General features: G+C 45.3%; 1 protein-coding gene across 1 annotated transcript in view; it reads left to right on the top strand.

The window, feature by feature from the left end:
- The first annotated feature begins 405 nt into the window (after nt 1-405).
- LOC146861006 (chaperone Ric-8A-like) overlaps nt 406-26501 on the top strand; it is a 150751-nt gene continuing 124655 nt past the window's right edge. The window contains exons 1-3 of the mRNA XM_085644963.1: nt 406-927; nt 8006-8053; nt 11312-11908. Of these exons, the coding sequence (XP_085501089.1) occupies nt 844-927; nt 8006-8053; nt 11312-11908 (729 nt within the window). The 5' untranslated portion in view covers nt 406-843. The remainder of the gene's footprint in view (nt 928-8005; nt 8054-11311; nt 11909-26501) is intronic.

Below are 26501 nucleotides of genomic sequence, written 5' to 3'. Positions count from 1 at the left end.
TAGTTGTTGCTTATTTATCTTATACAACTAACAACCATTGACAAAGCCAACAGTACTGGCTTGTTGTAAGTGTAATGTTACTTGCTGTATTATATATCTGAATTTAATGACAGAAGCAGCAAAATACCCGTCGGGCGGCACACTAATTTTGGCATAGATTTTCAGTTTATGTGCTTGTAAGCCACGCCCTAAATAACATCGGCCACGCCCCTTTGAGAGACTCCCCGGTTATTTCATTCCACTTAAAGCCGTGGTGATAGTGTCTCTTTAAAGCTAATCTCCATGGTGATACGTGTACATGAGGTCCTGGGTGCAGAATGGAGGATTCTGTCTACGTTGTATGTTCTAATCATACGTGCGGATGGCTGAGGTCGCAGGCAGTCCTTGCATGTAGCGAGTCGACACTGTCGCTATTTTGTTAGGATTTGCTAACGCTGCAACACAGCGTTTTCTGCCCTTCATATCTGACACAACACTATCCCTCCGAGTCTCGGGGGTGGGGCTCCTGCCCGGGCGTTGCCCAGGCCAGCATCCTCTCCACGGATCCGGGGAGCGGTGTACCAGCTGCTCCCTGAAATCCGGAAGGGAGGGGATTACAGCAGAGAGGGAGTGAAGCCGCGCGGGAGGATCCGATGCGCGTGGACCCGAGCGTCAGGGGACTCGGAAACACCTGCGGCGCGGGCCCTTGTTGGCCTACTCTTCCTCAGTCCCTGCTTCATCCTTTGCCGTCCTCCTCCTATCACGCTCTCTCGTTGTCCCAGTGCCCGCAGCCACCAGTGTGCTCTTCTTCTACTGTGCCCACTGCTGCCTGCGCCCCTCCCTCTTCTCTGCCCCCCACAGACCATGGACCTGAAGAGTCTGGTAACCACACTGGAGAGCGGGCAACAGGATGTGGTACAGCGGGCGCTTCAAAGCTACAACAAGCAGGTGAGCCTATCTGTGGCATGACGTCAGTGCGAATTGCGTTCGCGATACGTCGTGAGTGTGAACCCCTTCCGTGGTATGGGCCTATTCCGTGGTTCTAGTGAGTGTGTGACCATGGCAATACGAGTCTGGGCACATTTTCTGATAGAGGGCGAGCATGGCCCAGTGTGGATTTCATCAGTCGTACAGAGAGGGAGATAGCACCGAAGCCAGAACATGTGGTTCTGGGATGGGTTTGTATATGGCAAATGTCGGTCCCATCCGTGGTATAAAACGAATATGGGCTACCTACTTGGTGTAGCATCCACCCCAGCTCTGGAGCACGCAAATGACTACGCCACACACGGAGCTCAGTCATACACTTTTTTTATTCTTCTGCATGCAACTGTTAACTGAAAATACTGTGTCATAGACTTTATTGACCACACCCAGACACACCTAAATACCTTCCAACTGATTATGTAACTCTGTAAGGAGTCCACTCAGGACCACAAGAGTCCTTCTGCAAATGATCACACAACAATACATAGCCCCCTTTGTTAAATTAAAAACACAAATAACATATATACATTAGAGTTCCTCAATGAGTCGTTGATGTGCTCACCCCAATCTTCCAGATCGAGTCGTAAGAGGGGAAGGAGTTGCACTGCCATCTGCAGGGCTCGTAAAATCCACTCGCCCGCTTGCATTTGCGAGCCAGATTTAATTAGGACAAGCTATTTTTAGGCCCTACTCGCCCTTTCTGGCGAGTAGGAAGCCAAATAGACTTTTGAGCTCCGTCTCTGAAAGCAGAGCAAATGTGACAACATAGCAAGATTTAAAGGCATCCTTATTGCTCACAAAGTGAATGAGCAATAAAAATGCTTTTAAATCTTGTTTCCTTGTCATATTTGCTCCTCTTTCAGAGACAGAGCTCAAGTGCATTACAGTTAGGTCGAGTAGATTTTTTAAGTTACTAGACCTGCAAGTCTTGTAACAATTTTTGATTTTGTAAGCCCTCATCTGGCATCGTAGTTGTAGACTCAGATGCTGGACGTGGGCACTCAGGTGGACTTGGTTCACTTGTTAGGTCTAGAGCCAACAAACATTGAGGCAGATGTTTGAAATGGGACGAGTCTCTTGTAATGGACTTTCTGGGACGTTGAGTGGTCACCGTATGTAATTTATTTTTCATGGTTACTATATCCTTTACTTGTCACAACTCTCATTGGATCAGAATAAAACGGAGCTTTAGTCTTGCTTTTCCATTTTTGTTTGACTAGGACTGGATCATTTTCTTTGAAAACTGTTTGCCTACTGCATCTGCACTTACCTGCATAGGCCTTCATCTTTCTTTTGCATGAAGCGTCTGTGACATTCATCTATTACTCGGCTCATGGTCCACTGTGGTAACTTTGTCTCAATGGCTCTCACAACACAGCAAGGCAGGGCCGGCTTTAGCGCTGGTGGCGCCCTGTGCGACAATGTCTGTTGGCGCCCCCCCAATGACCACCTCTGTCACGGATTCCCTCACCACCACCCTTTAACAGTGCCCCTGAAGTCTCTAGAACGACTGTCTCTCGGATTCATTTAGTTTTATAGCACCACTCATACCAGTGTAAGGTGTCAGAGCACTTTACACCACACACTCATTGCACAGAGACAATCATGTGTGTAAATCAGTGTAAAGGAAATGTTACATCAGACAGGACTACAAGGTGTAGTGTAGGAGTGACATGTCATCGATTCTGGTAGGCAATATAGTTTGAGTCCTTATTCTGGAAAAGCACAAATTCGGAATTTAAAATGTAACATCATTGTTAGGGGTTCTTTTTCATTATAAGAATTGTTTCTACCCAAATGAATCCTTTTCACAAGATTAGGATGATGAAAGACTTGGCAAAAAAACATATAGGTCTAACATATGCCTTGCAGTTTGCATGTAGCTCTAGGATGATAGTTGATAGCTCAATGTTCTATATTAGGATTTTGACTTATAAACGACAAGTAACAAAAGAAGCTCTCTTACAGAAGCAGTAAGGCACTGACCTATTAAAATTATATGCACTTCATTATCTGCATGCTACATGTTCTGAGCAGCAGCATTTTAACCTTCTGCTCTATCTTAGAATGAGTCAAAACTTCCATTAGAAAAACCTCCGGTCTCATTACAGAAAGACGATTGATCAGAAAGACGATTAATCACGGGAGTTATCCTGACATTTTAATTGATGCCTGAAAATTGTTAGAGGCCAGGAACGCAGCAGCAGGTGCTTTTAAAATGAGGAAATACATTTTCAAAAATGACGGCCCCACCCCAAGTCAATTCCTGGTGCGGTCGCACTGATCGCACCGCCTTAGAGCCGGCCCTGCAGCAAGGTGGCAGGGTTTTCACCTGTTGTGAAATGGGGGGTTGACCGACAGGCACGAAGGGCTGGACACAAAGCTGACTTGGGATCGATTCCTTCAAGCATAGCACGCTGAACCACTTTCTTTAGCATTCCAATAAATCGTTCAACAACACCATTTACCCGTGGCCATAGAGGCGTGCTTTTCTGATGCTTACGTTAAAACGATTAAAAATTCTTTAAACTCTCTGCTATTGAAGGGCAGACCATTGTCAGATTTGAGATTTAACACCTGGTGGTCAGTGATAAGAGTGAAATGTTTTCCGTACAGAAACACATGAAAATGTTCACAAGCCCCACACTACAACTAGGACCTCTTTTTCTGGCTGAAAATAGGCACAGTCAGTCTGAGATAAACTTCGGCTGGTATGGTCAACAGTGTGTCTCTAAGCATTTGTCTGTTTGTTGTGTTGAACAAGGATCGCGCCCAACTCCACTGGGCTTGTGTCTACAACAATCGCAGTATGTAACTTTAGATCAAAGTAAGCCATTTCAGTTTCATTTTCAATTGTGTGTTGATTTTCTTGAAACTTGGATCACATTCAGTGGACCATTGGAAAGGGACATTTTTCTTTGTCAACTCTTGTAATGGGGCGCTCACTGTGACACAAATTAAATTGTAGCAATAGCTGGCCATGCCTACGAAGGATTGCAGCATGTTTACATCTTGCAGGGAACAGGTGGATGACAATGCTTGTACTTTTTCAGGGGAAGGAGTCAGTCCCCCTTCAGAAAAAATATGCCCAAAGAATTTGAGTTTGGTTTTGTGAAACTCCACACTTTTCTGCATTTCAACATGAGATCTGCATCGGCGAGCAAATGACACACTTGCTGAAGAGCTCTGTCATGTTCCTTTTGTGTGGCCTCAAACACTAATATATCATCACTTAAGTTAAAAGCATGTGTGACAGGTTGAATAATTCGGAGAATGGCATCCTGAAAAATTTCTGCAGCCGATGACCCAGCAAAACGGAGTATTTTGTATCTGAACAAACCAAAATTAGTTGAAAAAGTAGTAATGTTCCTACAGTTCTTTTCCAGCTCGAGTTGATGGTATCCTTTGTTCATATTAAGAAGGGCAAAAACATTTGCGCCATTCAGCTCTGTAATCATGTCCGCTATGTGTGGACCAGGGTGGCTATGTTGACTTGGCACATATCAACACAAAAGTGCATGGCACCTCCACTGTTTTCCCTCTTCTTCCCTTCCTTGCCAGAAGGTTGATGGTCTAGGCTCTTATTCTTTCTCGCCTGGATTATGAGAATGCCCTTTATCTAGGAGCTCCCCGAGCTATCACCACCAAGTTACAGATTGTTCAGAACTGTGAAGCTCGTTTGCTCCTACCGGCAATCTGCTCAGCCAGCACTGAATGCGCACCATTGACTACCTGTATCGGAGAGAATCACATTCAAAGCTCTATGTATCGCCCACAAGTCCTTCTGGGGGAAAGGACAGACAATTATGCAAGCTATTGTCTCTCCTTACTGTCCTAATAGAAGTCTCCGTTCGGCCAACCTCCTTCTTGCATCAGTTCCAAAAATCAAAAAAAGTAATAAGTGGCGGGCACTCATTTTCCTACAACGCCGACAAGCTTTGGAACACCCTCCCTCTCCATTTACGTCAGGAGTCCAATCTTCTGTCCTTCTGGAAACTCCTCAAAACTTGGCTGTTCCAAAATCCCACCTAATCAAGCTGCCTTCTCTATCCACTGATGTTTTTAGAGCTGGGATGCCTCAGTGTAGCTGCGCTCTCTATAAGTGCATTTTCATTCATTCATTCACTGTCCTTTTTTGGTACTACCACTATGGGCAAATTCCATGGCGTCGGACTAGTAGAGCGCTCGATGATGTCATGCTTTAATAATGTTTCCAGTTCATTCTCAACAGCCTCCTGTAAGTAAAAAGCAATCTGACTATGTGACTGAGCAACAGGACGAATGCCCTCATTATTGTGAAGTTGCACCTTCATTGTCTTAAGTTTACCTAGTCCATTAAATAACGAGAGGGATTGACGAACTATTTCAGAAAGTGCATTGAGGTTGTAGTTAATTTATATCAGTCCCATGTCAGTAGCGGTGCTGAGACTGAGTAGACATAGACTCGATGAAGTACCTTGGAGAACATAAATTGGTGCTTGTACTGTCATTTTCGTCTGCCTCAAGGTTGCTACAAATGACCCTTGACTTTGTAATAGCGTAGAAGGAGCCCACGTTTACACCTTTGTTTTCGATGGCATTAGACGTGGTACCAGAGACAGTGCGTTGTATTTTTCTGCTGGCATGATGTTTTTCGATGCACCACTGTCTACAATGAAATTGTAGGACAGCCATTCACCTTTAGCGTGATCTTGAGGCATTGGCCAAATGAGTTGGGTAGTTTCATGTGGCGGTCTCTCTTTGATTTGTGTTCTTCTTTGCAAGCAGCCTATCCTACATGTGCATGTTTTTCTGCAGTCGATATCACCATTGCAAACCCATCTTCATCTCTATCGCTCGATGATGATGCTGAAGAGCCTTTGGAAGATGATTTTGATGACGATCAACTTCGTTTAGTCTCTACCTGCCTCAATTGACGTTTGGCATTTGTCCTTGTGGGCGTGGCTAAAATGCTTCTGGTCCTTTCTGGTGCCCATTTCCTCTTCTGGTCGTGACATACTTAATTTCTCTTTTGCTTTGCACATCCACATCGGAAACACAATTTCTTTTTCTTCTGAGACATCATCTTCTGGGCCTCCTCTTTGTATTTCTACTTATTTTTCTAGACCATTGCAGCTTCATTCTGGGTTGTTCCTGCTTCCATATCAGCAGCCTGTCGATTTGGATGTTCTTCAGTTCTCGCAGCCATGAGTACCTTTTCTAGACTGAGCGTCTCTCTCAGCATGTGTCGTTTGAACGAATCGGAGAGGCACCCACGATGACTCTAAGATGCATAGCTTCTTTGTGGTTGAATTCACTGAATTTGCAGTGCATGATGAGGGTATCAAGTCTTTCGACAAACTCATCCATTGTTTCACCAGCTTGCTGTCTTGCCAGGTTAAAAATGTATCTTTTATAGTCGACATTTGGCATTGGATTGAACTTAGCTTCAAAAGTTTCCTTGATTTAACTGTACTATATTTCGTGAGTTCGTGATATTTTCTTTATCAGTTCTTTCACAGCTCCACCTGCAAGGTTCTTTAAGTATTAGATCTTTTTGTCATCTACTTCTTCTAGGGAATCTATGAACTCATCAAACATTTTGATCCATGCAGTCCATCTGGCAGCAATATTCTGCTTTTTGGTGCTATTGAATGGTGGTGGTGGTTTCAGGAACAATATAGCATCATAACCTGTGTTGGGACTTACTGACGTTGAGAGTATGCTGTCCCGTCGACGGTTGCTGCTCATTCTGACCTGTACCTTCTGTAAGCATCAACTGTGTGCTTACATCTGAGTTATTCGTACCCAGGCTGGTGTCGTACAGCACCATCTTCTTTCTTGATGGTGTGTAACGTTTTTTTCTCTTGCACTTGTTCGTCACAGCTCTCAACTTTATGCATTGTACCAGATCGTCATTGTCTTTAGCGTTTCTTTGTACCTGGTCATCTCTGCCTCTAGCTCTTTCTTACACTAGGCTGTTGCTGCCTTTGGTGCTTCTTGGCACACAATCGTGTCTGCCTCTAGTACTTTCTTACACCTGGCTGTCGCTGCCTTTTAGCGTTTCTTTGTACCTAGTTGTAGCTGCCTTGAGCATTTCTGTTTTGTATTTATGATGGCGTTGTGTTACTCTGTGGCAGAGCAACTCTTTTTTCGGCCTTACAAGTAGGCTTCTGGCGGGCTTTTCTGACGGAGCTCTTTCATAGGGCCATCACCTTTTTCAAGGGCATTGTACGAGCTAGAGCGGTGTTTTGACTCTACATATGCCAACCGTAGCTTGCTTCTTTGGGCGCACGTGGCACACACAAGCAGTTTGTTGGACCTCGGCAAAATCTCAGGAAGAGCAGTCTTGCTTCTTCTTGTCACGTATCCTCTACTCGTCGCCAGTTGTTGCATCCACCCCAGCTCTGGAGCATGCAAATGACTATGCCATCAGGAAGCTTAGTCTTTATTCTGTGGCATGCAACCGTTAACGTACTGCGTCAGTAGACTTTATTGACCACACCCAGACACACCTAAATACCTCCAAACTGATTACGTAACTTTATAAGGAATCTGCCTAGGACCACAAGGGTCCTACTGCACATGATCACACAACACTACACATGGTACAGGGTGAGTATAGACATCAACCATAGTTCAAACAATTTTGGTCTAAATCTGTGGTGCAGGATGAATGCCTACAGCTTCTGTTGTATAGGGTGAATGTCAGCTACAGGTGAATGTTGATACCATGAGTGGTGCAAAGCAAGTATGGGCATCAAACTATTGTAGAGAACATGTAAAGGCGTCATTGGTTCCATGGTGTAGTTGAGGACTCACTAAGAGGCGCAGGCAAGCGTTAACACGTGTGGCTCAAGACGAGTGTGACATCCTTCTTTGGTGCAGTTTTAGTGCAGAGTTCTTTGTGGTACAAAGTGAGTGAAATGTCCCTCTCCATGTGTGTGTGTGGGTGCTTGTTTGCAGGCCCTCTACTTACTCCTGTCTGTTCGATGTTACCTCTGTAATCTCTGACACGCTTTTCCAAGTTTACTTTCATTTTGCTGTGCCTCTTTTCCAGACTTCCCAGTGTTTTTCGTTTGAAAATGAGGACACAGAGACCAGAAAGGTGAGAGCCTTAAAATTCAACATTCAGCCATGAGCAAAGGAGGAAAATACCTGTAAGGAAGAGTAGATTTACATGTCATCTTGCAGCACTTTCCAGACTTCACTGAAGTGAGAAGGGCTCTGAATATTTTTTATCTTTGGTGAGTTAAATGATGTCCGCAGACAGCCCCATGCCAACTGGAAATGGGCAGGGGTGGACGACCTCAAGCCAACATAAAAGAACAAAAGAAAAAGGGCAGCAAGGAGTAAAGGTAGAGATCTGAGATTAGTTAGGGTCTGAGTTTTTATAGGTTTGTGGAGGTTCCTGTTGTGTTTCTATCATAGGTGGCCTATATTGCCCGTATTACTTACCGGTAATCTTCATTACTCCGATTCTTCCTTACTCATCTTGGTACTTGTGTGAGTAACGAGACAGCATTACTGCCACTCACTCACCAATTCAAAAGCCTTTTTTCACTTTCTATTACTCCAAGGGTTATTGCCATAAAACCCTTCTCCCACAACCTTACTTCCTGTTTGTAACAAGCCCTTCATATAAGACTGAGGAGGAGGTAGGGAGGGCCTTAAGTACTGGGACGAATAAGGACGAATCAGAGTAATGAAGATTACTCCTCTTCACTTTACTCGTCCTAGTCCTTATTTATATAAGGTATACCCAAGCAAACTCCCCTCATTAGCCAAAATAAAAGCAACAGGAATACACAGATGCTTACAGAAAGGGATCACATTTTAATCATTCATTACCTATCTTTCTTTCATTATGCATTTGTAGTCACCAAACACAAGAAATGTAAATAAAAAAATACACATTTTAATCTCTTAATTTCAGTGACATGAAGCTCTTAATAACTGAAGTACCAAATGACAACTGAGACCCCTGAGCCTCATTCAATCTATAATGAGTAATATATGTGTGGGGTCAGCCTATGTGATTGCTTTGCTTACATCTACTAGACCCCAGCCCCTTCTGTCCAAGAAGTAGCCATTTCCCTAGTAGAACGGGCTGTGATTGAATTAGGAATGTCTTTGCCACTGCCTTGCTAGGCTAGGGAAATCACAGTCTTTACCCATATTGCCAGGGTAGACGAAGGCAGCTTCTCTCCCCTTCCTAATGGACCAAAAATTAACAAAATGACTATTTTCCCTTTTGAAGTCTGAAGATCTCCTTAAGTAGACTTTCACTGCCCCTATTACATCCAGAGGTGAAACACATGAGTTTGAGAACCCGTATCAGGTATCAAAGAGAGGAGAACTATCTCCTGTACTCTATGAAATCAAGAGCTGAACTTCGGAAGGAACCTATGGTCTTAAGAAAGGACTATTCTATCACCAAAGACCCTTAAATAAGGATGACGACACTAATGCACCTAATTCCCCAAATCCTCCTTGCCATACTGATTTCTACCATGAGAGGTACTTCATGGTAAGGAATTTTTCAAAGATTGTGCCTAAAGTCTCAAGCAGAGCTACCTAGAGGTAAAATAACACCAAAGAAAGATCCCATGATGTGAAAGGATTCATAACCTTCCAACATAAAAGACAACAGGCCTGATTTATATCTTGGTGGTATGTATACTCTATCGCATCAGAAATGGAGTATACATACTGCCAAGATAGTGGTCTGCTTGCCTAATATCGAAGCAGGCGGACCTTAGGTTTAATCGATTACTCTGTCTCCGTCATGATTAAGCCCCTCAGATGGCATTGCAGAGTAATGGCTGTTAGAGGCAGACCTTTAATTCCACCCATCTACTTTAGATGGGTGGAATTAGAGGTCAATTTTCTCTGCCCGTCACTGCTAGAAAACCTCTGGCGGTAGATTAATGCTTCCCTCACTATGAGAGATTACTCCCATGGCTAGGGTAGCATTTTCTTTCTCATTTTGAAAAAGAAAATCCTGCTTTGGGATTTTCTTTTTGAAATTTCTTTCTGCAGGGCACCATCATGTTGACGAAGCCCTGCACCAAACTGTAAATAGCACTGACAGGAACCGCCATGATGGAGGTTCCTGCCTATAATTAAGAAATGACCACCAGCTTGGAGGTCATTTCTAAATTGGGTGGGTGGCATTTTCCATTAGAATTAACCCCAATTTACCTGCTTGATGGTTGTGACAGATTTAGTGATGCTTTGGGCACAGCTCCTTTCCTCGCTCTAGGCAGTATTGGGTTCTCACTGCATGCGGCTCAGCAGTAACCTCCCTTCGGATCAGGAATCAATGGATGCATTCAGTGCAACTAGTCCTGCACAGTGGCACAATGTCCTTGGCAGATGCGGCCCTCCAGGCTGAGTACAGATGGGTGCCTGGGCATGGCAGTCATGCTGATTGATCATCGTGATGTGCCTTTGGCAGTTGCAGCCTTCAAAGCCAATTGAGTTCCTACTTCAGCGATGGAATAGCTTCTTTTTCCTGGCATCTGCAGTGGCAGCCTAAGTACTCGGGCCAACTACAGGCTGCAAGATGACACTGTGGTGCTTGTACATGGAGAGGTTTGGTGCAGTTCACACAGGAATTGCTCAGAGAAACCGGGGTGTTGGGGGGGCGCACTGTAGGGCAGTCAGCTTTCTCTGGGTGTTCTTCACACTGGGAACGTGCTGTGCTCCTTCAGGCCAATTTCTCCTCCTGCATTGCTAGGCACTCTCCTTCCTCTTTCTGTAGGCAGACAGGCTTCTATGTACTAGGCAGAACCCATCCTTTGGCAGGTTGGCAGTCATTCAGACACCAGCCCTGGTTAGATAGTAGCTGTTTGAGTAATGTGTTTAGCCCTATGTTTCTCAGACACAAGTTATTTGCAAGCTGATGGCAATTACATCAGGTAACAATGAAGCGGGCTTTATGCATGGAGTGTGAGATCTCTGTACCTGGCTGTCATCAGCATTTGCTACACACTCATTATACATACACGTGATCACAAGCACTGTCTGTGCAAGGTTCTGGTTTCACATAACAATGGAACTTCACATGAAGGGAGCCAATAGGCTTCCTTCTCCTTGAGGCAGAGAAAAATGGTCTAGTCATTGCCTCTACCACTTTAAGGGATGCACACATGGTATGGACACAAGTCCATTCACCATGCAAGGGGTAGACCTGTCAGTGTGTTTGTAAGTTGCATATTGCAGGTTTGAATTGTGGCAGTAATTAGAGCCTTTTATCTTTTCACAATAGATACAATGTTGAGTAATCATAATTTAGTAACAAAAGACAGTTCAGTTTGTGGTGTACAATAATAATATCATAATTTCCTCTGTTATTCTGCAGGTGTTGGGTACTCTTCTCATTCAGCTCTTGGAACGTGAACTACAACCTTCCTGCCAGGCAGCCTGTTTGGAGACTGTCCGTATCTTGTCCCGTGACAAGCGTGCCCTGGACCCCTTCGTTACCCATTCAGGCTTGCGGACATTGGCTCATCATGCTGGTATTGATGGGTCATTGCTCGAAGTGCCAGACCAGGATGTGATGGTGGAGGCGCTAAAGTGTCTGTGCAACCTGGTCTTCAGCAGTGCAGAGGGGCAGCAAAAGGGTGCTGATGTGGGCATCATTGTGGGCCTCTCCCGCCGACTCAGACTCCACCGTGAGGAGAACTTCGTGCACGAAGTTAAGTTCTTGGATGTACGCTTGCTCTTCCTGCTGACCGCCCTAAGGATAGATGTGCGGGAGCAGCTGGCCCAGGAGCTCCGTGGGGTAAGCCTGATGACTGATGCCCTGAAGGCAATCTTGGGCACCCAGTGGACAGAGCCCTATGACCTGGAAAGCAACCCAGGGCACCTCTCCCGACAAGGAATGGAGCTGGCCATGGAGATCCTCAAGGTGCTCTTCAACATTACTTTCAACAGCAGCCAGCAACAGCTGGACGAGGTGAGGGGTCCAACACCTAAGAAGTAAGGGGTTAACTCCTGCTGAGAAATGCCCAGCAGGAGGGTTCCAGCCAGGGACCAAGGAGATTCAAACTTCAGTGGGGGGACCAGGGGAGGAGGCTAAAAGTGTGCAAATGAAGATGGAGTAATACTAAAAACAAAGGGGGTGCTTTCCTTATAGCCAATACAGGAAAATAGAGTGATTCATTGTGCACTTTAAACATATCGGTCAAACCTGATATGATGACAATAAACATTTTTTAGTGGATTTGATATTGTTAATAGGCCACTAGCAGATCTTTAAAACTGTGACTTATTAATTTGACAGCTAAAAAACAGCTTCTACTGATTTCAATACAAAGCACTTTAGAACCAGTTTTCACAAAGTTATTTAAAGACGAGGACCCTTTTTGGCAATTCGCCAAAAATGCCTGCTGTGAAATGACATTGAGCTCATGAAAAATTATTTTTTTTTTTTTTTTTTTAAAAACTTTATTGTGCAGAAAGCCAACAGTACAAACGTGGGCCTACAACCACCAGGGCCGGCCGCTAGCACATGCATGGCAATTACGTGACGTCACAAAGCAGCGACTGATCCCCAGAGGCGCAGCAGGATTACAAAAGTTATGCTCGGCAACTCAGAAGTTAGGCAGAATACTGATATTTTAAATTTCGAAAAGAAGAAAACGAACAAAGAAAAACAAAAAACAAAACTCAAGGCGAGAAACAGTCTAGACAGTGTCAAGCGCCGACGGGGGGACCCCACCATACCAGGTAAAGAATCAGGAGGTCAATAAAGATGGCTGGGGGGGTGGGAGGCAGCGGGGAAGCCAGAACAATCAGCGTAAAGAGTACAGTACTCAGGGAACCCCAGGATCACGGGGACAGGGAAATATCAGAAGTATCTTCAAAAGGGGGCGTACAAATGTTACCTCGGTAGGCGTTCCACTGACCCTAAATTCTACCCCAGGCTTGCCCCGCACCAGATATACCGTCTTCTCCCTGAACATACACCAGTCCATGTTCTCCTTCCACACTGACACGGACATATGTTGTAATCATTCGGCTCCCATACATTCAGCAAACATCGACGAGCCTCAGGCAACAGAGCAACCCCAGTGACACACTCCATTACCGCATGCACACGGCGCTAATAAGCCGCAACCTCGCGACACTCCCAAAGGATATGAAGGAAGGTGGCACTCATACCACAGCCGCGCTTACACAGCCCATCCGAAGAAAAACCCATCGCAACCAAACGAGGACCCGTCACATACACACGGTGAAGAATTTTAAGCTGGACAAGACGGAGATGGGCAGGAATGGCGACCTCTTTCGGGGAAGACAATGCAGACTGCCAGTCTTCGTCATCCAACTCCAACCCGTCTCCGGTCCAGGCCTCCCGAAGATGCACAAGGAGGTCCGCCCGACTGTTGATTAACTTCTTATAAATCAAAGAAATCGTACTATCGGGCAGATGACCAACAAGTATACGGTCCTCGAGTGGTGAAGCTACGGGGATCGTGGTACCGGCCTCGAAAACCGACAGCAAAGCGTGGCGAACCTGTGCGTACCTGAAGAACTCCCTCTCACTCAGCTCATACTCACTCTGAAGCGCTGCAAAGGATTTGACAGAACCTTTCACCCAGAGATCACCCACTCTGCTAATGCCAATCATATCCCAGTTCTCAAAACCTTTCGTCGTCCAGAGGCATCCCAATCCGTCCGACGCAAACAGGGGGGTCGCTCGTGTCAGGCGATCATTCCAACGCATGGCCACATTGGCATCCCTCCACGCACGCACTGCAATCTTAGTGGGTCCCGTTAGGTTTCTCCCCGCCGTCCGAGAATAGAGCGCTCTATTGAAGTTTCCACCAGGCAACTGATATTTATCCATCACGAAAGCCGGATTTGGGCTGGGTGCATACGTAGCATGGTTGACAGCGGACAGCTGGGAGGCCCAATAGTAGCTCCTGATGTCCGGGAGCGCAATGCCCCCGTCATACCAGGGGAGAGTCAGTTTTGCAAGAGCGATACGAGCGCGACCGTCCCAAATAAGTCTCCTCTGTAGACCCTCCACCTCCCGGAAGTAGGCCGCCGGGATAATATCAAAGGAGTTTTGGAGTGCGTAAAGAAATCGGGGCAGGGACATCATTTTAAAAAGTGCCGCTCGACCGAGTGGCGACAACGGCAACCTACGCCAGCGAGCCACGTCCAACTTTAATCGCCGGAGAGGAGGAAGGAGATTATGCTCATGGTGGACCGCCGGGTCCAACGACACGTAGATCCCCAAGTACTTGAAACCGGATTGCGAAATTTGAATGGGAAACCTATTCGGCAAGGGGGGAAGGTCACCGGAAATAACATACACACAGGATTTGGACCAGTTAATGATCAGCCCGGAGTTTTTCCCGAAAGAAGTGAGGACGTCAAAAAGGACATTAAGGGATTCACGCGGGGAGGTGAGGTACAAAAGAATATCGTCGGCGTACAACGAGACTCGGTCCTCAAAGCCAGGGACCCACTGAATGCCCTTTATCGACGGTTCCCATCGGAGCCAGGCTGCGAGCGGTTCTAAAGCAAGAGCAAATAGCAGGGGGGACAGCGGACACCCCTGCCTAGTACCCCTCCCGAGAGCGAAGGGCTGGGACACCCTCCCATTGACAACAACCTGAGCCAGCGGATCCGTATATAAAAGTCTGACCCAACTAATAAATCCCGGCCCGAAACCGAACTTCGCCAGTGTGGCCCAGAGGTATGACCATTCTATCGTATCAAAGGCCATCGTGGCGTCCAAGGAAGCCAAGATGGCCGGCTCGGAAAGAAACTCCGCCCTGGCGAGAACGCCATGCAAGCGCCGCAGGTTGAGAGCGGTGTTCCGGTGCGGGATGAAACCAGATTAATCCGGATGAATCAGGTCACAGATAACAGCGAGTAGGCGATTAGCGAGGACCTTGGCGAGAATCTTTGGTTCAGCATTCAGTAGGGAAATGGGCCTGTATGAGGCACAACGATCACGAGGCTTGCCCTCCTTGGGAATCACAACTATGGTGGCCAGACGCTGGTCACTAGGGAGGGAACCAAGCTCACGCGACTCCAAAAACATATCACGGAGAAAAGGCGTGACTTTATCCGGACACAATTTGTACAATTCAATGGGCAATCCATTGGGGCCCATAGCCTTACCAGTACGAAGGGAACGAATCCCGAAAGCAATCTCATCGGCTGACAACGATGCCTCCATGCACTCTCGATCCTCATCAGACAGGCAAGGCAGCGCAATGTCCCTCAACAAGGAACGAGAGTCAACCTCATCTCTGTCGGACACCGGGGAGTAAACCACACGAAAATAATCAGCAAAACACTCCACAATCTCGCCAGGGTCAGTCACACGCACACCGCCGGAATCCTGAAGCACAGGGACCACGCAGTTCACTCTCTCCTTCTTATCGAGCCACGCAATCAGTTTACCCGCCTTATCCCCAACATCATACAGTCTACCTTGCTGTTCCCTGTACAGTGTCTTGGCAGCGTCAGTAACAAGGGATTTGTATTCGAACTGTTTCAAGCCAAGGGCGTGGAGCCTATCCTGGGTGACACCCGAGTCTAGCTCAGCCTCCAACTCCAGTATTTCAGCCTCCAGCCTCACAACCTCCCCATTCCTAGCTTTCTTGGTCTCAGCTATTAAAGAGAGGGCCTGTCCACGAATATCAGTTTTGAAAGCTTCCCGGACACTGAGGACAGGACAGACCCCTCGTTCTCCAGGAAGTAGTGGTCAAGCGACTAAATGAGGCTGTCGCGAGTCCTGGGGTTGCGCAGATGCCAAGGGTTAATAGGGGCGATCCGCCCCGCGGCTTGCGTCCCCGTGTCAAAAAAGCAGCCACACAGGGGAGTGGTCTGAAATGTCCCGGGCCAAGTGTCGAACCTCCCCAACGTGGGTGGACTGGGCCGCGGGCATGAGGAAGTAATCAAGCCTAGAGAGACTCCCATGAGCCCCGGAGTGGAAGGTGTATTGACATTGCGTCGGGTGCATTAACCTCCAGCAATCCACCAGACCGAAGGTGTCCAAGAACCCACCGAGCCATGATTGGGAAACGGGAAGGGCCCTGGGGGGGTGACGATCCAGTTCGCCGGATAGCACCGAGTTAAAGTCCCCACCCATGAGGAGAAGACTATCGGGGAGTTCCAACAACAGCCGGCCGACATCAGAGAAAGTAGAGGTCTGGAGGCCTGGGGGAACATATATCGTGACCAAGGAAAGGGTCTTGCCCTCCCACCTCCCAGTTAGGGCAGCATAACCCCCTCTGTCGTCAAGGATGACCTTATCAATCTCTAGTGGGAGGGAAGACCGGACAAGAATACCAACCCCTCTGGAACCAGTGGTGAACCCAGAGTGTGCAACCAATCGGTATCCCCACCTGTTCATAGCATGACAGACATTGCCAACCAAATGCGTCTCCTGCAGGAGTACGACATCAGGAGTCAAACGACGCAAATATTGCAATACAACACCCCGTTTGATACGATCCCCCAATCCATTGACGTTCCAAGATATCAACCTCAACCCACTACCCCCCATCCCCACAAAAGTAGCAGGAGTCTCCCCACAGAGAGCAGGACACCAGAAGCAAAGAAAGAACCAATATGCCGCCTTGAGAAAAGAAAACCCAAACACAAACCCCCCAACCACAACCCATTACAACTCCCCCCTCCCTGCACCCCTGCAAACAACAAAACCACCCCAAAATGTAGTGTGCCTGTCGCCCTAACAACCCCATTCTACAAAAAGACCCCGGAGGAGGAGAGAGGCCCGTCTCCACCCGCCACCCAGACGCGAACTACTATAAGACAAAATATACAAAAAAGGTAGAACCCAACTGAGCAATGTCCGATTATCAAGGTTAGGGACCGAAAGGTCACTTCTGTGGAGGCTCACCACCTTCGGCACCACCAGGATGCCCCGCTCGATCGCCCCAGCCAGGCAGGGAATCCAACCAGTCACTCACATTGTCCGGTCGTTCAAAAAAGAAGGTCCGTTCCTCATGTTCCACTCGAAGCCTGGTAGGGAAAAGCATAGCATACTTCAAGCCCAGGTCCCGAAGACTTCGCTTAACCCCCTGAAAGCCCATCCTCTGTCTCTGCACAAGTTGAGTGAAGTCCGGGAAAAAATTGACAGAGGAGTTTTCAAATTTCACCGGGCCGTGCACCCTCGAGGCCTGCAAAATCGCATCACGGTCCCTGAAATGAAAGAGTTTAGCAATGATAGGCCTCGGGGGAGCGCCAGGCTTGGGCTTGCCGCCCGGAACACGATGTGCACGCTCCACAGCGAAGAACTTGCTGAGTCCAGAAGGGGCAAGATGAGTAAGGATTAGATCTTCAACCAGGAGGTCAACAGAACGAGTCTCGGGATTCTCCGGAACACCTATGACGCGGATGTTGTTGCGTCTTGCCCTGTTCTCAAAATCGTCCAGCTGATGGGACATCAAGTCGTTGGCCGATTTCAGAGCGCCAAGGTCTGTTAGAAGTCCAGACACATCGTCCGTGAGGCTGGAGGTCTTCAAATCCAATGACTTCACCTTCTCATTAGTTTTGGACAGGTCAGCCCTGATCAGAGTGACGTCAATGGCGACCGTGTCAATTTTACGAGCCAGGGCCTCATACTGCTGGCCGATGGTCTCCTTCATGCCGGTGATGGCGGCCATAATGTCCTGCAGGGACAAGTCAACAGGGGCAGATAGGTCTTCTCTGGCGTCCTCCGGGGTACTGCTGGAAAGCCCGGGGGATCCTTTGGCTTGAGTATAGCGGTCCATGACATTTGTCTGGAACTGTCCCCCCCCGAAGAATCGTCTTGGTCTTACGCTTCTCGGGTTCACCCCTGCCCGCCATGGTGGAAGATGCACCCCGGAGGGGCCCACAAGACCGCGTGAAAATGGCCGCCGGCAGGTCGGGCACCAGCCGGCCAAGAAGCTGGCTCGTGGGGTCCGGAGAGAGGCGCGACTTGACCCAGTACGCTGTGATGAGAAGGCAGCGATGACAACAGAAGGAGGCTGGATTGGTCCCCGGCCGAGCGAAACAGGCCCTCGATCAGACCACGCCAGAAACCGAAAGCGAAACCGAAAGTGGGGACACGGCCACTGAGGAGGTCCCAATGCCGTTGTTGTTCAACTACGCCCCGGCTCCACAGATCACCAAGTCCCCGGCACGGCCTCAAAAGTTCAAAGTGCCGTAATTTCGGTCGCCCAAGTCCGATTCAAATTCTGGAAAGAGTTATGAACTCAGTCTAGGTTCGCCTTCAAAAGTCTGTCCAAGAAATCAGGATATCATCAGGATAAGTTGCGAGGAGCGGCGAGGGTCCGGGGAGCCCTGTGCTCACGTGACCATCTTGGATGCGTGCTAAGCTCCTCCCCTCATGAAATATTTTTAATTCCATCTACAGAAAGACACTTCTGTCTGACTGTAAACTTAGGGGATTCTTTCAGTCTGCTCATCATTTGCCTTTGAGGTCACACACATGTAAATGTCTCAGGATACTGGGCCTAGTGGGCTGACATCCCTGATTTTTGGGGGTGTGACTGGCAAGTGTTGGGTTCGATTTCTAATGAGTATTCTGTTGCTCCGGAGATTGAATAAGTGAGCACCAATCAGTTGAAAATATTACTTCCTGTTAATTACTCTTCCAGAAATCTGCACTATTCGAAATCAAAATAACATTGTTATTGTTCGCACTAGACCTTGAGCAGTTTTCATATGAGATGACTGACCTACATCCATAATGGAAGCCACAAGGCCTCAAAAACTGACAAACAAGGTAGTTTCATCGAAATAACATTGCAATAAATGGTGTTCTAGCAAGCAAAGTATAGAAATAATCATTCAATCAGAGTACTTTAATGTGTGACTGATGTTCAGTGTCCCGCAAAGAGGTCACTCCAACAGAAACAAAAATATTTCATCTTAGTAGCATATGCTATAATAACAAAAACATGCTTTCAGTTCGGGTCTGAAGCCCCAGCACATAAAGTGTCACATTCACTAAAATAGAAATGTTGTTTTTAAATCCTGAATTTGCGAAACGTGTTATACAAAAGTACATAGTATAATATATATTATATATTACAAATTTCTTCCAGATTCCCTTGAGAAGAATGACTGTATTCTCAATAATTATTGTTTCCAAATGTCAATACTAATTATAGCAATTAGCTTAGCGTGGGTAGAGAAAGGGGATAACCTTGAAAGGGGCGCGTGAGACACCAGGCAGGCCACATGGTTTGCAATTTGTCATTGTAACACTGAAACAAGTAATGCATAAAGTAGTGTTTTCAATGGATAGTGGTTTTGCATTGGTAACCTGTTATTCACAATATCATAACTATGCTGCTTTTGACAGACCCAGGCTTAGTTTGAAAGCAGAATAGGGTTTCAGCAGCATTTTGTTGTCAAACTACACTATTTTTAAGAGCGAGGACACAACAATGCAATGCATACAAAGGGGGAGTGGTACTGTACAGACACCTTCCCGCAGAAAAAAACACATAAGGCATACATTAAAGCGAAGTGTACATCTGTTTTACAATGCACTCTCAAAAACTGATCATAGAGGTGCTTGCTTTAGATGGACGAGGTATGCCTCTGATTACATAAATTATTTGTTCAAGCTTCACACAGCTAAGCTATATCTTAGTCTAGTCACAGGACAAGAGCCGCAGCCCATCCTTTCTGCACAATTTCTTCCAAAAGTGGCACCAGGCCTGTGTTTAGTGCCTAAAGGGACCCATTAAATATTTTGAAAACCTACATATCCAAGATATGAGTTGAGTTGAGTTGTTACTTATAAAGTGCAGTGAATGCCCTAAGACATCTTGGCAGTAAACTAGCAAGCAAGATCAGAAAAGATATGAAGATAATTGATAAAAAGATTCATTTTGAAAGCCTTCCTAAACAGAATGGGTTTCTATTTTGTGCAAGCCACGATGGAGTGCATTCCAAATAGGAAGCAATAAAAGACACCCACCACCCTCTACCCCTCACTGAACATTTCTACATCAGGAGAAGGGAGAGCCACAATGAAGGGATCATTTAGACTTGGAAGCAAACCCATAAGTAACATGGGGCTTCTTTCATAATAGGCTTAGTGGGCAACGCAGAGAGACTTATAGTGGATAGTTATAGAAATTGGCAAGCAGAGCAGCTTACGGCATGATTTGTCTTGATCTTCTCATAGAAAAAGACAACTTGGAAGAGGGAATAGTCATTTTGATCCAGGGCAGTTTAGTGAGATTAGTGCCTGCCTGGAAAAGAGCTCATGAAGAGTTGGAAGTGTGAGAAATAGAATTTGAAGTAAAAGAGATCTTAGTAACAGGGAGAGATAGTTTGTAGTGTCTGAATTGTTGACATTTATGTGGTGCTTTCAAAGTCTGATATATGTGCGGATGTGTGTGTACATACAAGTTTGTCTTTAGTTTAATAGAAGGGTGTAGGGATTGCAGCCCTGTTTCTCTTCCCCTGACCTCAATCCGATGTGCCCAAACTACCTGCTGCCTGTCCTAGCCTCTAAAGAATTATACTTTGGTGTTTTCTTTTGGAAGTGTATAAGGCATGCTGGCAGCTTCAAGCCACCAGGATCAAAGACAGAGGTGAAACTAAGAGCCTGATTTAGAGTTTGGTGCAGTTGGAGATTCCGTCCCACCAAAATAGCTGTTCCCCCATTCTATTTAGATTTGGTGCAAGCCTTCATTTGTTCTGCGCCACCAAATCACAATGATGGTCATCCTACCATATTGTAGGCAAGGCTATTACCTCTCATTCCCCTTCTCAAGGCATGGTTGATTCATGCATGGAAAATATAGAATGGTCCCTACATGCAGGGAGAAAGTTCCCTGCACGTGAGGCCATCTGTTTTTTGTATTGAGAAAACAAACGCTTGCTTTAAGAGTTTATTTTCTCAATAGAAAGAAGTTTGCTGAGCAGGTGCGTAAAAAATTGTACCAGCTCAGCAAGCCTGCAGTGCTCTGAAAGAGGTGTCCTCAGTACACAGCACAGAAATGCCACACAAGTGAGGATAAGAAAAAGGGTGGAAGGTCCTCTGCCCGAGTGGCGAAGGCCATGGGTTTATCCTCCCTGACAGATATGCTAACTGTCCACCAGGATCCTAATGTCCCCCTTTTTACAGTAGACAAGATATTTTGCATATCAGGCAAGCCTGGTGGTCTCTGTGTATCACCTATATCTATGCACAATCTATGCATGAGCTTGATTATCTATTTAGCTATCCTCTGTATATGATACAATCATAGTGCAAGACAGAGCTAGTGACTGCTAAGAATTGGACAGAACAGATGGGTCGCGTCATTACACACGGACATGCGCACACGCACACACACACACACACACGTGCACACACACTTGCGCACACACTTTGAGATTTATTAGAGGCTTAAAGGTTACAGCAGATATGAAAATTGGGAACACTAAGTGGACTTGGTGACCCCAAACTGAAACTGATATATAGATATATATATTGGTCATGTGATCAATGCCGCTAGTTCGTCAGAAACACGTCATGGCAGACTAATTTTGGCAATAAAACTATGCACTAACTTGGGTCCGCGCTCATTTTCCTTGGAGGTGGAGTGGCAGCGAGGTGTTGGGGATATATATATATATATATTTTTTTCACCACTCAACCTCACACCAGTAAGGATGTCAACGCCGTGTCTTTGAAAAAGAATCAATTTAATTGTCGGCTGTTGTAGGACGCGTTTCGCCTGCCCAGCAGGCTTGCTCACCAACAATTTAATAACGTTTTTCAACCATTTTTAAACAATGTTACACCCTTGTCACGTGAGAACTACTACCTTAATGACAGTGAAGACAGACTGGTTGTTCATTGTGCATACTAAGTCAATTCACTAGTATTATCCAAACCAATTTGGTCACCAATTTCATTATTGATTGCAGATCTAACAATAATCATGTACCGTAAATACACTCTGATTTGAGTATATTTTTACAATCGTCTATTACTTCAAACCTCAATGGGCATTTAAATGTAACAGAGCAATTACTCGTAAAAGCCTGAAAGGCTGAAAATCATGCCGCTGTGGGCTTACCTCATCATAGTTACGGTTCAAAATTCCAACATGCAATACAATTCTCATTAAATCCTGCCCAAGTGGGCCACATATCCATATTGTCATTAACCCTCTGTCACAAAGTGCTATTGCAGAATTACCAATACTAAAACAGTTAAAAAACAGGGAATAGATGGAAGCAGCATGATTAATATTTACAAATGTGTATGGAAATCCTCTTCCTTATTGAGGCCTTCCGGGATCTTAGTGTTCAATTCTATAATGTAGCACGATTCGAGCTTCCTCAATTTTTTCTCCCGGGTTCCCACCTTTTACATTCAGTGGGATGGCATCAGTTACAAAATACACCAGGCCTTTTGTGTCTTTGCCATGCATTTGTTCAAAGTGGCGTGCCACTGGGTAAGATTTATCCCCATTTTTTATTGCTCTTAAGTGTTGTAAAACACGTTTGTGCACAGGAAGGATAGAACTACCCACGTACCTCAGTCCACAAGGGCACTGAAGCACGTAGACAGCAAAATCCGTTTTGCATAAAAACTGGCCTTTTATTTTTTTCTCTTTTTTAGAGAAACTTGAGGTGTAAGCCGAGGAGTTTTTTCCATGGGTACAGGCTTTACATTTAGTACATTTAATGAAGCCATCTTTTTTACTCAACCAGGAAGCAGCTGACTTTTTAGGTTGGGGTGCGGGTAACATATTGCTTACAAGTGTCTGTTTTAAAGACCTCGCCCGCCTGAAAGTGATTTGAGGCCTGCGTTGTACGAATTTGCCTAGAATAGTATCGTTACGAGTGATGTGCCAGTGTTTTTGTAGGATATGTCTCAGGCTATCTTGTTGTTTATTATATATGGTGATCATTCTACACTGGTTATCATTCACCTGCTCTGATCTTTTACTTTGTTTAGTTTTGTTAAAGCGAATCTCTTCCCTGGATTTTTTGCTTGCTTTCTGAATAGCTGAATTTATGCAAGCTTGTGAATAACCTCTAGTTGTAAAGCGGTTGCTTAAATGGACTAACTCTTCCTCAAGATTCTGTTTATTGCTACAATTTCTCATTGTTCCTAGACATTCCCCATAGGGGATGCTTCTAATCAGGTTTTTTGGGTGGAAACTCGACGCGTGGAGTAGCGTAGAGTTTAGTTTCAAATTTACCCTCATGCACAAACACAGTGAGACCGAGAAAATTAACCTGGGTTGGGCTGACGGTACAGGTAAATTTGAGATTAAGATCATTTACCTGAAGTTTTTTTATAAAGTCTCTTGCATCCTTTTCTGTGCCCTTCCATACGACGAATAAGTTGTCGCTATAGCGACTCCAGTGCACTATGTTCTCCTGCCATTCAACCTGAAAAAGCGACTGGACCACCTGCTCCTCCCACCAGCCCATTTGCAAATTAGCATAGCTGGGGGCGAAGCGGGTGTCCATCACCCTGCCGCGCACTTGAAAGAGTTCTCAATTGAATAAAAAGAAAATATTTTCCAGACATGTCGATATCATTGTTAGTAGCATTTGTGTATGGCACCACAATTTTAATGGACGATTTCCTAAAAAGTGTTTTATTGCATTGAGACCATCCTCATGCTTGATGCTGGTATGTAGTGTAGTAACATCTATAGTTACCAACAAGAAGTCATCCTCCCATGGGACATTGTAGACTTTAAAAAATAAATCCCCCGTATCCTGTATATGGGATGGAAGTTGTTTCACATATGGGCATAGGAACGAGTCTACATATTTGGATGTGTTCTCTAGGGCCCTACCAATGACTGAGATTATAGGGCGACCAGGGGGATTTAGAGGGTCTTTATGTACCTATGGTATCAGGTACATCACAGGGGTAATTGGATTACTGATTTTGAGAAACATCAATTCATCGTTGGTTAACAATGTTTATACCACTCCTGCAACTGTGCATTGAATAGGCAATAACTAGTATTCAACACCTCTGCTTTAACTTTCACGTAGGTTACTCGATTGTTGAGCTGTTTATATGCCTCACACAGATATTGCTCTTAATCTCATAAAACCACGTTCCCGCCTTTATCTGCATTGCAAACGATCTCATTTTCATTACATGCTAACTTGTTGATTAAAGCATAGTAATCTTTTGTTTTCTGTGTAAAAGGTTTTTGCTTATCACATGTTTTTTGGTGAAGATTCTTTATTTCATTAACCACAAGATCATTATAAACATCCCCAGAGTCTCTAGTTGTCATTGTGACAAACTTTGAGGACGGTCTGAAAGTAGTAGGGGCATCCCCATAGATGTCGTCATCCTGTAAAAGTGCTAGTTCTTTCGCGCGGTCAGCAGTACATGGTATCTCAAGGGTTTCGCTAACATTCCCATCAGACTCAAGTTCTCTCGGGTCCAGCATTAAATTCATGTCATTGACCACTAGATTTCTTGTTTGCCCTTCTGTCGCAGTTAGTAACTCACCACGTGTCGGTCTCTGGGACAAAGCAAAATATTTTTTCAATTTCAAAGCCCTTGTAAATTTGAAAATGTTCACCCTTGTTGTGACATAGTCCATATCGATCTCTGGACAATATGATAATACACGTTTTAGGATAGTTTTCTCTTTCTCAGTTAGTACAACATTAGTCAAATTTATTATCAATGCCTCATTACTGTCATTTATTTGCTCTGCTTGCTCCTTGATTTCTGGTTGGCGCCTGTGTTGTCTTGCGCCTTTGCGCCTCTGGCTCCTCTGCCTCTTCCTCTTGGTGGCTTGGTGTTTACTGGTGGACTCGGGCAGAGGTTGAATCGCCGCTCCTCCCGTAAAAAATCGAATTAATCGATAACTGATGGCACAGGGACTTTAGCTTGTCCACTTAACCCCTCGTCTAGATCAGTATCTAATTCTGAACTTGGTACGCTACTCTGCTCTGATTGCTGTACTTGGCTACCTTTGCCACCGGCATTCATTCTTTGCCTCCGCAAATTTTCGAATTTTTGGGCAAAGGGGAAAATTTGACCATGGTCGTAATCTATTTTATCACGTAGAAACTTCTGCGCCTTTCGTTCTTTAATCAATACTTCCAGATTTGCTAAGTGTTCCTTCATTTCCAGTTTAAATTTGTTAATCATGTCCTGGTCTGTCTCCTTATCCAGCATTTCTGTAATTTGATCGATTTCTTCCATTATCTTAATTTAATCGATTTCTGCATATTTGATAAGGATGGCCAGCATTTGTCGCAATGATTATTGGTTATTGTCGGCCCATTCCCTGAGCATATTGGGGTTTGGATCTTCGTACGTGGGAGCCACTAGTATTTGCAGTCATCTGGGAATTCTTTTAACCTCTTGATAACGTTGCAATGATTTTGATTCCCACCACTTAGCCATCTCTGTGCGTATCAATTTTTTGAGTCTTTTAAGCCGCACTAACACATCAGAATCTTTGGTATTACTAACAGACACGGCCCCTTTCTTTAAAGTTACCGCAGTGTCATCAAATATAGATAATGCTGCTTTTTCTCTTTCCCTGACTTCAGCAGCTGACATGATAATTTCAAAAAAGCATTCCGTGTAGATAAATCCACATTCAAAGAACCGCCAATGTCCGCAGCTGGCAAATGTTGCGGTTTCACTGTTTATACATCGGCTTTCCCTCTTCCCTACACCGTTTCACTGCAAGCTTACCTTGGTGTTATCGGCAAACTCCGCGGGTCCTCCAACTCGTCGAGTTATGTCCGTTACTCCATGGCGGCTTCTTATATGATTTACAGGTGCAAGTCCGCTCTCCTGAATCTTTGGGTGGGGGGGCGGTGGTCAGCAAATCTCCACATGATACTTGTGTATTTCCCACCGCTTCACCAGAGAAGAGGGCGCATCGGCGTTCTGGACCACACAAGCAATGTCCAAATTAATTCACCACTCAACCTCACACCAGTAAGGATGTCGACGCCGTGTCTTTGAAAAATAATCATTTTAATTGTCGGCTGTTGTCGGACACGTTTCACCTGCCCAGCAGGCTTGCTCACCAACTAGTATTATCCAAACCAATTTGGCCACCAATTTCATTATTGATTGCAGATTTAACAATAATCATGTACGAGTAATTGCTCTGTTACATTTAAATGCCCATTGAGGTTTGAAGTAATAGACGATTGTAAAAATATACTCAAATCAGAGTGTATTTACGGTACATGATTATTGTTAAATTTGCAATCATTAAATTGGTGACCAAATTGGTTTGGATAATACAAGTGAATTGTATTAGTATCCACAATGAACTACCAGTCTGTCTTCACTGTCATTAAGGTAGCAGTTCTCACGTGACACGGGTGTAACATTGTTTAAAAATGGTTGAAAAACTTTATTAAATTGTTGGTGAGCAAACCTGCTGGGCAGGCGAAATACGTCTGACAACAGCTGACAATTAAATTGATTATTTTGCAAAGACACGGCATCGACATCTTTACTGGTGTGAGGTTGAGTGGTGAATTAATTTGGACCTTGCTTACAGTAAAACAGCCTCACCAACACAGTATAGTTA

Source organism: Triturus cristatus, chromosome 3_1 (genome assembly GCF_964204655.1).
Source record: "Triturus cristatus chromosome 3_1, aTriCri1.1, whole genome shotgun sequence".
Classification (NCBI taxonomy): domain Eukaryota; kingdom Metazoa; phylum Chordata; class Amphibia; order Caudata; family Salamandridae; genus Triturus; species Triturus cristatus.
This window is presented reverse-complemented; position numbering and strand designations above follow the sequence as displayed.